Genomic DNA, 11,834 nt, shown 5'->3' with positions numbered 1-11,834 from the left:
AGGAAGGCAAGCAGTGCCAGCCACGCGTTCACGTCGGGGACACGGGCAGCGGCGCTGGCTGGCGGGCAGGCGGGCGCCGCAGAGCCGGCTCTCCCGGCAGCGCTCGATCTCCGGCGGGGGGAGGGGGAGGGCGCGGGGGAGGGCGGGCGCGCGCGCGAGGGGAGGGGGCCCGCGCAGGCGCCTTGCGAGGCTGTCGAAGAATCAAGTCTGTAGAAGTGGAGCGGCCGCGGCGGCAGCAGCAGCAGCGACGGCGGCGGCGGAGCTGAGGCGGGTTGGGCGCTGACGCGGGCGCTGGAGAGCGGCGACGCCAGGAGCTGTGAGAGAGCAGCGGAGCGACCCGTGGCCCGCGCCGCGCCCGAGCTCCGCGCCGCCCGGCCGCCGCCGCCGCCCCGGCGCGGCATGCCCCGCCGCTCGGGCTGAGCCTGCCCCGGCGGCCGCCCCCCGCCCCCCGCCCCCCCGGCCTCCCCGCCCCCCGCCCCGCACTTCGAGCCGGCCGCCGCCGCGACCTGCTGCGCTCCCCCGCACCCGCGCGGCCCGTCTTCGCCCCGGTCTGGAGGCCCGCCGCGGCCCCGGCCGAGCCCCAGCCGCCGCGCCCGCCGCGCCGCGCCGCCCCGCCGTCCGCCCGCGCCCGCGCAGGCCGGGGGGACGTGCTGCCGCGGCTGCAGCCTCTCGCCCCGCGCCCGCCGCCCCTCGTGCACCGGGGGCGCTGCGCGGGCGCCGAGCCTTCGCGGGCTTTGCCGCCGCCGCCGCCTGTGCGGCCGCCGCCGCTGGTGGGAGAGACGCGGGGTTGGGGGGGGAGGAGGGCGCGCGTGGTGCCGGCGGGGAGCGGCGGCGCCCCCCCCTCCTCCTCCTCCGCCTCCTCCTCCTCCGGCGCCGCGGGCTCCTCGGACATGGCCGCGGCGGTGGCGGTGGCGGCCGCGTCCCGGCGGCAGTCGTGCTACCTGTGTGATCTGCCCCGCATGCCCTGGGCCATGATCTGGGACTTCACCGAGCCCGTGTGCCGTGGCTGCGTCAACTACGAGGGCGCCGACCGCGTCGAGTTCGTCATCGAGACGGCGCGGCAGCTCAAGCGGGCGCACGGCTGCTTCCCGGAGGGCCGCTCCCCGCCCGGCGCCGCGGCCCCGGCCGCCGCCAAGCCGCCGCCGCTCTCGGCCAAGGACCTCCTCCTGCAGCAGCAGCAGCAACAGCCGCCGCCGCTCGGCCACGGCGGCCCCGAGGCCGCCCCGCGCGCCTCGCAGGCTCTGGAGCGCTACCCTCTGGCGGCCGCCGCGGCCGAGCGGCCTCCGCGCCTGGGCTCCGACTTCGGCGGCAGCCGCCCGGCCGCGAGCCTGGCCCAGCCGCCGACGCCGCAGCCGCCGCCCGTGAACGGCATCCTGGTGCCCAACGGCTTCTCCAAGCTGGAGGAGCCGCCCGAGCTGAACCGCCAGAGCCCGAACCCGCGGCGCGGCCACGCCGTGCCGCCCACCCTGGTGCCTCTCATGAACGGCTCGGCCACGCCGCTGCCCGCCGCGCTCGGCCTGGGCGGCCGTGCCGCCGCCTCGCTGGCCGCCGTGTCCGGGGCCGCGGCCGCCGGCCTGGGCTCGGCGCAGCCTGCCGAACTGGGCGCCCACAAGCGGCCGGCGTCCGTGTCGAGCGGCGCGGCAGCGGAGCACGAGCAGCGCGAGGCGGCGGCTAAGGAGAAGCAGCCGCCGGCGGGCTCGCACCGCGGCCCAGCCGACAGTCTGTCCTCGGGGGCCGGGGCGGCCGAGCTGGGCACCGAGGGCGCGGGCAAAGGCCGCGGGCCCGGCGAGCAGGACTGGGTCAACCGGCCCAAGACCGTGCGAGACACGCTGCTGGCGCTGCACCAGCACGGCCACTCGGGGCCCTTCGAGAGCAAGTTTAAGAAGGAGCCGGCCCTGACTGCAGGCAGGTTGTTGGGTTTCGAGGCCAACGGGGCCAACGGGTCTAAAGCAGGTAGGGGCGGCTGTGGAGTGAGGGGATCTAGGGGCGAGCCGGGGACGGAGAGCCGAGGAGGGGTGCTCTTCCCATTCGCTGTTCTCCCCCGGCCCAGAAACAACAAACACCCAACTTCCTGATCTGCCCGAGGCGGAACCAGTGCTTAGTGGCAACGTGTTCCTGTGCTGAAACAGCATAACAGAGATGAGTCAGACGGGCTGATAGGCAGCGACACAGGGCTTTCCTTTCCCGGCACATTCCTGGATGCGAGCAGGAGGGCACCAGTCACCTTTTAACCTATGTGTGCATGGCGCGGGGGGGACGTTAACCGTCAGGTGCCCAGTGCAGTCTGGGGACAGGCAGGCCTGCGGGAAAACAGGCAGCGCTGTCGGGGCCATTTTCTGTGGCTTTTCTTTTTCTTTAAACTGCTACGCTGCCTCAGAGCCCCGTCAGGCCAAGTGGTTTAAGTTGCACGTGCTCTTGAAACTCCTGTGAGTTTTTATGTACCAGCTTTTAGAGAAGAGAAATTCTTCGGGGAGTTTTGTTATGTGTTAGAAAAAAAAAAATCCTTTTCAGCGCACGTTCATTTACGTCCCTTTTTTTCCCCCCTTATGTCTTTGTTCTTCCAGTTGCAAGAACAGCAAGGAAAAGGAAGCCTTCTCCAGAACCAGAAGGTGAAGTCGGGCCCCCTAAGATCAATGGAGAGGCACAGCCGTGGCTGTCCACGTCCACAGAAGGGCTCAAGATCCCCATTACTCCTACATCCTCTTTCGTGTCTCCACCACCCCCCACTGCCTCACCTCATTCCAACCGGACCACACCGCCTGAAGCGGCCCAGAACGGCCAGTCCCCCATGGCAGCCCTAATCTTGGTAGCAGACAATGCAGGGGGCAGTCATGCCTCGAAAGATGCCAACCAGGTGCACTCCACCACCAGGAGGAACAGCAGCAGCCCACCCTCGCCGTCCTCTATGAACCAGAGAAGGCTGGGCCCCCGAGAGGTGGGGGGCCAGGGGGCAGGCAGCACAGGAGGACTGGAGCCAGTGCACCCCGCCAGCCTCCCGGACTCCTCGCTGGCGGCCAGCGCCCCGCTGTGCTGCACCCTGTGCCACGAGCGGCTGGAGGACACCCACTTTGTGCAGTGCCCATCCGTCCCTTCGCACAAGTTCTGCTTCCCTTGCTCCAGACAAAGCATCAAACAGCAGGGAGCCAGTGGAGAGGTCTATTGTCCCAGTGGGGAAAAATGCCCCCTTGTGGGCTCCAATGTCCCCTGGGCCTTCATGCAAGGGGAAATTGCAACCATCCTTGCTGGAGATGTGAAAGTGAAAAAAGAGAGAGACTCGTGACTTTCCGGTTTCAGAAAAACCCAATGATTACCCTTAACTAAAACTGCTTGAATTGTGTATATATCTTCACATATATATATATCCAAGACAAGGGAAATGTAGACTTCATAAACATGGCTGTATAATTTTGATTTTTTTGAATACATTGTGTTTCTATTTTTTTTTCTTTTTGACGACAAAAGGTATGTACTTATAAAAGCATTTTCTTCTTTTGTTAACGTTATTAGCATATCTTTGTGCTTTATTATCCTGGTGACAGTTACCGTTCAATGTAGGCTGTGACTTGGCTGCTTTTTTAGAGCACTTGGCAAATCAGAAACGCTTCTAGCTGTATTTGTATGCACTTATTTTAAAAAGAAAAAAAAAAGCCAAATACATTTTCTGACGTCGTAAGATTGCCTTACTGTCTGTTATTCCTTATTGCTGGCCCCTTTCTCAGGCTGGAGGCCAAGTGGTGGAGAAGGAAAGGAAATGAGCAAAAGGGGCACTGTTGTGAAGTGGGCATGCCACTGGGAAATGTCACCAAGTTTCCCCCCAAACGTTGTCCTTTGAGAGTAACAGGAAACCGATTTTGAATCTTTCTCGATTTTGGATTTTGTTCTTAAAGTTCAGTTGTTCGGCTGTTGATGACTGCCTGAGAGTTGCTGCTGAGAGATTTTTCAGGACTGGGCCTGGGGGGTGGGGGGGGATTTTTTTGTTTTGTTTTAAGGCAAAGTTGACCACTGTTCACTGCCCATGTGATCAGTTGTAAGATTACAATGCTGCATGCTAGTCGGTTGCATAATACACAATCCAGTGACTCAAGGCAGTGATAACGGATGGTGGTGAGGACAAGATGGCCCTGCCATCTTTGCCTGGAGCCTGGCTCTGCAGCGCCACTTGATCTTTCGAAACACCCTGGAGCACTCTGTCTGTCGTTGGCTGTGGTCGTTTTCCTTTGAAGAGTCGAAAGAGAAGTTACAGTCCAGGTGAACTTGGAGATTGTGGGATTGGTTTCGTTTCTGTTTTGTGTTTTGTTGTTTTATCATTTACCTGTAGCCCCATTGCTGTTGATATGATGACCTACACCCCGTTTGTAGTGAGTGCTAAATACAGTATGGTACAATGACAGTAACAGCGCAGGGTGCTGCCAGGACTGCCCGTGGGCATATCAGTGACAGCCCAAATGGGGGTGGAGGAAACCTGTAATTTCCTTCTTACATGTGTTTGAAATACCAAGTGAATAATACTGTTCTTCTGGGCAAATATGATAAACTAGCGAAAATTAAAGAAAGGGTTTTACATAATAGACAGGCCCCACTTCTCAAACTATTTTTAGAAACCTTTTGTAAACTAATTTCTTTTGATTACTATTTTGCATCAGTAAAGTGAGTTTTTTTAAACCAATAAATCATCAGTTATTAGAAATAGTTGTCTCACAGTGATACTGGTTTTTCTTCTGTGCTGTTATGATTTAACATTGACAGGAACACTACTTTAAATCCTTTCATGTTCAGGTGTTTGTAACTTGGCCCTCTAATTAGGCTGAATCATGGCTTCGAGGTCTACTACAACTTCTGTGTATTGTTCCCAACCGAGCTTTTATTTTAATTTGAAAATACAGATTGTTACCCACTTTGGATCCTTCTTCAGTTATGTTTTTGTCTTTCATTTTTAAATTGCTCAAATATTTTTTAATGGTCGAGTCATTAGCACTTGAAAATCAGATACTGCACCAAATACAATATTTTTTTCATGGTGTTTTTAATGAGCGCACCTATTAATACTGTGCAAATTCACGTTACCCGTCATTGTTATATTGCAAACAGACTTGCATGATTAACCAGTTTGTTGTTACACTTTTTTTTTTAATTGGAGTATCTGTGACTCAGAGCAGACTGGTTTCTCTTATGTAAATGCACACATGCAGAAACACAGTCAATTTTACATGCCCATAAAGACATTTGTAAAGAATTCAACTTATTATGGTCTGTTGTATAAATGCGTATCTAGGCACTTTATTATAAACTGGAATTTGACCTCATAGATGTTACAAGTTGATCAGTCATTTGACCTAATTTGTGGTAGCTATCTGTATGTTTTGCATTCTTAATACAGATAAGCTTTCCAAAAAGATTAGTAAAGAACCATCCTGTTTTGAATAAGTCTGTCCAGCTGTGGAAAAGACAACCTATGGTATCTCTGTGCTGCTGTTTAAGAGGGAGAATTTAAACAGCTTTAAAGGGCTGTGTGTTGTTTACTCCTATTAAAAAATGAGGGTCCGACTGGCCCTTGGGTGGCCTTCGTTAGAAGGCTTGCAGCTGGAAAGTGTTGATATGGGTTATATCTCTGGCATTCTCAAGTTAAAAAGTTAACACTGGGACATGGGTTTGATCCTTTGTTGTACCTGATGACAGTGCAGAGATTCTCCACAGCTGGATAAAGATGTCAGAAAGCTACTTACTGTACATGGGCAGTATCAGATTTCAAATCCTAATATTTCAGCTGTGCTTTTAATACTCAAAATATTAGGGGATGGGGTGTTGAAGCTTTCACTTTTTTGCTTTAACAATTTATAGAATTTAACAGATGTACTGTCTTTCATGTGGCCTCACATTAAAAGTTATGAGAACGTACACATGGTTTACAACTTTTACTAGATACCTTTCTTTGGCCACCAAGTATTTTAAAAGTGTGCCACCTTTTAACCTTTACTTTTTTTTTTAAGTTGAAGGTGATACTTTTTCTATATATGATGAAACTCATGTCAACTGAAGTGAGTGTAATCTCAGATATCAACATTATTCTATTTTAAAATCACGCTATGGAAATATCACCTGCATTCTGTCATTTGTCAGATTTACAGTACCTTTTTTTTTCTTTAACTTTTAGCATTAAATAAAAATAAAATTGGGAGCACTGAACATTTTCTGAGGCCTTTTTTAATTGTTGAAAGTAAGCTTAGAGTGACTGTTTTAATCACTAGTGGCAATGAGACCAAAGGATGTGTGGGTTTGGGGTTGAGGTTTGACTGGAACGGCAGGAGGATAGCAGGAGATAAAAGACATGGAACAAAAAGGCAACTGATGGAAGGGAAAAAAAAGTGCTAGGGACTGGGGAAAGGGCAACTGGATAGGGGAAGCAGATAACGAGAAGAGCTGAACAAAGTACAGCCAGAAAGCACTTGTTTACTTTTCAACTTGCAGTCCAGCCAGCCATTCTGCAATAGTAGATTGGAAGGGGAAGATAGTGACGACATTGAAAAGACTGTCAAGACGAGGAGCTGCTCTTTGGAAAGCCGTGGAATAAAACAGCCATGTTGGGCCAGAGGAAATGCACTGAAGACAAAAGAGAAAGAAAAAAAAAAAAAAGCCTACCTTTTGGAAAGCTTTGGAATAAAAGTCAGAGCCAAAGCCATGTGTGAGCTTTATTGAAGCCCTGAAACCTTAAATTTATAAACGCAGATAAAAGGTGGAATGCACTGAGATCCTTTTTCAAACTCCTGTCTACTGTCACGTAGGAAGAAATTTCCTGGATGTTTGCAGCTTTTTCTCTTCTTGTTGGTCAGTGGCTTGGCAGACTTCTCTATGAAAGGAACTTGTGAAACTTACAGTTTTAAGATAAAGGTACACATAGACTTACTAGGTGTTTTAAATTAAACAACAAGAGTTTATGCATAGTTGAATGTATTTTCGTTAGAGGTGGCCCAATATCTTGGGGAGCCCATCACTGTATATAGTTTAATGATTTTTTAATTAGCCTGTTTAAGGCAGTTTTCAGGAAACAGTGTCCTTAGTAAGCTATTTATAGATGATAATACACATGATGTTTCGTTTAATAATTAGCTTAAAAGAAATGTTAAACTCTTGATCTTCTTAAAGATGCTAAATTTTATTTTTAGTGAAATTTAAACTAGTGCAGCTTGCAGAAGTCATTTTTAAAATTTCAAAGTAAACTTTAATGATTGCATTCAGTTTTCAGTTAAAAAAACCAAACAAACCAGACCCTTGATGTGGCAGATGTCTTTGTTTATTCCCCAAAGCTGGGAAAAAGTTGAAGGGAAAACATGGAGCTCCTTTTAATTCCTAGACTTTTAAGTCCCTCGTTACTCAAAGTTGTTTTGCATTTGATTTATAGATGGTTTTATTTGGTTAGTGAAGAGTAAAATGTTTCTCTTCCTGATTCCAAAGTGTATACGTGGAATCATTCAGAAAAATGTTCAGTCGTGTGTAGGCCACTGGCAGTACTGAGTCACCCTCATTTGCTTGCCTTTTCTTCATAGGGAACAGTGAGAAGACACGCCTTTCCTCTGTCACAGACCAAGGGCAGAGGCACCAATGAATGGAATACAGATTTACCTACTTCATCATCTGGGGTTCTAGAAATGGAGTGTGTGTGTGTGTGTGTGTGTGCGCGCGCACACACACACACACACACACACACACACATGCAGTTTAACCCCTTCAGTGCCACTGGTTAGGCCTCTGACAGCAATAGTATTGATTACAATACAATTGGTTACAACTAAATAAAAATTATGGGTGTGACTTCCCAGATTGTCAACTACCTAGATGCCTTGTTGCTGTTTCTGTTGACAGCCTGCATTTTCCTCAGAAGTTAGGAACCCCTCACAGTAATTTAAAAGGCACAAAAATATACAAAAAGTCAATTTGTAAATTACTTACGAGGTTGGAAGATAGAAAATGACTGGATTTACGGATTATCTGTGGATTTCTCTATTAATCCCAGATAAAACCATAATTAGGGATATCCACCCTATCCTAATTTACCATTAACAAAATCATTTATACTCAATTTAACAGTGAAATTTGTTTTAACTCATCAGTCTGTTAACTTGCTCCTTCCCCATGTGAGTACAACTTAAAATGCTTGATTTTAAAATACGTTTGTTAATTTGAGGTGTAACTTACTGTTTTTTTAAATTATAGAATGTGAAATCTACATCTGCACTAGTCTTTATCACAACATAAGGGGCTGAGCAGCACAAAACAATCCATGCAAGTCACAGGAAAAGTATTTTAGGGCAAAAAGTATACCATAGGCAAATCATTTAGACATTGGGTCTTAAAGCTGGTCTTTTAATCTGAAAAACGATGGGGTAAAGTTTCCTTAATAGAACCCCATCTTATTAGAATGGTATAAACAGTGTCTACTATAATACAATCTTAAACATTGCTTTGAAAAAAATGTAGAATAGCCCTTTAAAACTAAAAATCATAGTATAGCAAGTCTTCTGTGCACGTAAGGCTTATCACAAAAGACAGCCTTGAAAATCTTCTAGGAGATGAATTTTCTCCTAGGTCAGACAAGGTCTGGAGACTAGACTATGGGATTCCTAGTTTCACTTGCAAGCATCAGTGCACAGGTTGATCTCATCCTTTGAGCTTTAGAAGCTGTATTGCATAATCTAAAGAACCTCTTCCAGCAACTCAGCAGAAGCCCTTGATGCTCAGATAAGACATATAGAGTAATATGTCACATTTCAATATTTCTAAATATAGTTTATATTTTGGGGAAAATGAACAGTTATATAATCTGTAGATTTCATCACTTACCACTTTTACTTAGCAAAATTGCCATTTCACTCTGTGTCATTACCAGCCAGTAACATAAAGATGCCCATGAGGGGACGGGCATCTTGCACAACAAATGAGTCATGTTTTGTTGTGCAGGTGCTCAGGTAGCAGCTTTAGCAGATAAATACTTAGGTCACTGTGTATTTCTCTGCCATTTAGAAAACAGCTTTCCTGTGACAGTGCAAGTAGAATATTTTACACTGTAAATGTGGCTACCTCGCCAGGAAAAACAAAAATCCTGAAACAACATTTTCCCGGAGCTAAAGGCCTGAATTTATTTTAATGTATGGAAAGATTTTTTTGTAACATTATTTTCAAGCTCAAAATTACTGAGCTTTATTTTCTTTTATTGTAGGATTTTAAAATATTAACCATACCAGTAAGAGTTGTGCAGAGAAGTGAAACGTAGGAGTAGGGATTGTCTAGGACTGAATAAATCAGCATTTCTTTACACAGCCTTGGCCTTGGGCCTTTCATGTTCTCCGCAGCCTGAGAGAGCTGCAAAGCAGAAAAAGGCTGCTGCGCGCCTTAACCTGGGCTCCGGCCTCCTACCCCATGTTGTTATTCCGGCCTCCAAACAGCAATTCGATTAGCCTTTTTTTGGTGATAAAAGATAAAGATTTATTGTACCCCATATACAACTGAAATCAGAATTTCACAGGAGGGTCACAGTCATTAGGGAAGTTTTGGATTACCCTTCTCTTAACAAGCACCATATGGACTGTTGCTGTTATTATTTAACACCTATTAAGTAGGCACATCATTCTAGGCTTTGAACAGCTGAGAGGCCATAGCCCCCAGCTTCCTTGGAGCCTAGAGTCAATGTCGCAGGTAGGGAGTGTGTTTGTTTGACGAAGGGCACATACTAACAAGAGTTAACCACGAGTTGGTTTCCTTCCAGGAGTTTGGAAAGTATAGTCAGAGCTAAATTCTTACATCGAGAACGGAGTCTCTTCCTAAAACTTACATCCAGAACTTTGGTAGGATTCTGATACAGGAACACAATACTATAGTCAAAGCGCTTTCATTACGCCCAGCATGAAACCATCACACACGAAAAGGGGCCGCGGGACACCATTATCTTCATACGAATCAACAGACCGGTTGAAAACATGGGGCCTGGGTCAGCACTGTCAAATTGTAGCTTTTTCTTTCTTTACTTTCTATTGTTGCTCAGCATGGCGTTTTTTAAAAGGAAGAAAACAGCCGCCAGCTCTGCCAATCCCTGTTTACTCGAGGGGAAGGAAAGGGGAGGAGACTCCCTGACTCTCCAGCCGCCTGCGTAAAGGCCTTCGACCACGAGGAAACCCTGCTGTGGTTTCCAGCGCGGAACCCTGACTCACGCCGCGCCCGTATTTATGTATTCTAGAACTTTTCCCCGGGCCGCACTGGCCAGCGATGCGCCAGCTCCCCGCGCCGCGATCTGCGCACGTGGAGCCGCGCAACCCCGCGGAGGGCCGGGCCGGGGGCGGGGCCGGGGAGGGGCGGGGCCTGGCCCGGAAGCGGCGGCGGCGCGTCCGACCCGCGCCCACTCGGCCGACCAGCCGCTGGGTCAGACCCAGCCCACCCTGGGCCGGAGACCCACCCTGGCCTGGAGAGTCAGATCCGCCAGCACGCCAGCTGCCGCGGCTATAATTAGAGGGGAGCCTGGGCCCGGCCGAGCCTGATCCCCCGCGCCCCCCGCCGGCGTTCCCGAGAGGAATGTGCGGGCGCGAGTGCCCCGTGTGTCGCCGCCACCGCGCTCCCGGGACTGTCACCGCGTGGTGGACCAAATAAAGTAAAAGACCTGGCTTCTGCTGGGCGAGGAGCCAGCAGGACCCGGGAGCCAGCTCAGGGGTGTGGCGAGCCTTCGGCTGCCCAGAAAAGATCAAACGCGCGTCAGCAACAGCCGTGCCTGCCGCCTGCAAGGGTCCCAGGCGCGGGCCAGGCTGTACTAGGTGGATTGTCTTAAGCTGGAGATGGCGCATGACTATAGCTGCCCCAAATGTCACTCCCTTTTTGGAAATCATGGTGCTGCTTTTTTTTTTAAAGACTGTGGCTATAATAAGGCAAATGTTCCATGCTGGTGGAGTAAACAGTCACGCTTAAGGGGCATCTGTCTTAGCAGAAATCACTCTGATAACACCGTGCATGTTAATAAAAATGTATGGGGTTGGCCAAAAAGTTCGTTCGGGTTTTTAGCGGATGGTGCGGGAAACCCCGAACGAACTTTTTGGCCACTCACAATATTTATTAAGCAAACCTCAGGACGTGCCCCTATGGGTACTACCAAGTCAACTAAAGTACTGTAACAGCTGACTGCCTGAAAGGGAGTTGCCTTTCAGAGAGAAACTTTTCAGTTAGAAAAGAAGAGGGTTTTCTCTCATCATAGTACTTACTCTTGAGCCCTTGAAGTGCCACCCAATTAATTAACTTCTAATTTTTGTTAATTATGAATTTAATACTCTGCAGTAATATCTCCAAAAATAATAATAATAATCACAGTCATGACCCCTATCCTTTTAACAAAATGACGTTTATTACCAGTCTTGGAGCACAAGCCTAGGAACTTCACTGCGGTCTAAGAGTTGTATAACAGTTTCAGTCATTGTTTAAAAAGTGATTGCAGTACATGGACAGGAAGCTAAAAAAAAAATAAAGCTTTGCTCCAGGCTTAAGAATACCTAGACGCAACCCTACTAAAAGACTTCCTTCATCAACATATTTTTCTTTCCAGATAACAGGCACGAAAATCATTTTAGAAGCTTGAGATGGAAATCATTCAAAACAGTCCACTCCTTATGTATTTTATCGAGGAACCTGGAAGCCTTTTCAGGTTGAAATCCGATTCCTAAGAGGTTATTCTTGCTCAAGCCTGTTTGTCTTGATACAAGCGCACCGTAGTCAGCGCCGCTCCGCTCCTTCACAAAGATCTCTGAGAGGGAACTCTGCTGAGAGACGCAAATTCAAGTTTTTATGAAAACAGACCTCAGAATTGT

The 11,834-nt window shown here is 49.1% G+C and overlaps 1 protein-coding gene across 2 annotated transcripts; it reads left to right on the top strand.

The window, feature by feature from the left end:
• The first annotated feature begins 679 nt into the window (after window positions 1-679).
• IRF2BP2 (interferon regulatory factor 2 binding protein 2) lies at window positions 680-5,242 on the top strand. 2 transcript variants are annotated; one of them, XM_060107947.1, is made up of 2 exons: window positions 680-1,953; window positions 2,565-5,242. In XM_060107947.1, exons 1-2 carry the CDS (start codon window positions 891-893, stop codon window positions 3,278-3,280), a joined length of 1,779 nt encoding a protein of 592 aa, XP_059963930.1. In that variant the 5' UTR covers window positions 680-890; the 3' UTR covers window positions 3,281-5,242. The 2 variants fall into 2 exon arrangements, with proteins under 2 accessions (XP_059963930.1, XP_059963940.1); XM_060107957.1 differs by having other exon boundaries at window positions 682-1,905.
• Window positions 5,243-11,834: the final 6,592 nt, after the last annotated feature.

This window comes from Mesoplodon densirostris, chromosome 1 (genome assembly GCF_025265405.1).
Source record: "Mesoplodon densirostris isolate mMesDen1 chromosome 1, mMesDen1 primary haplotype, whole genome shotgun sequence".
Taxonomy (NCBI): domain Eukaryota; kingdom Metazoa; phylum Chordata; class Mammalia; order Artiodactyla; family Ziphiidae; genus Mesoplodon; species Mesoplodon densirostris.
This window is presented reverse-complemented; position numbering and strand designations above follow the sequence as displayed.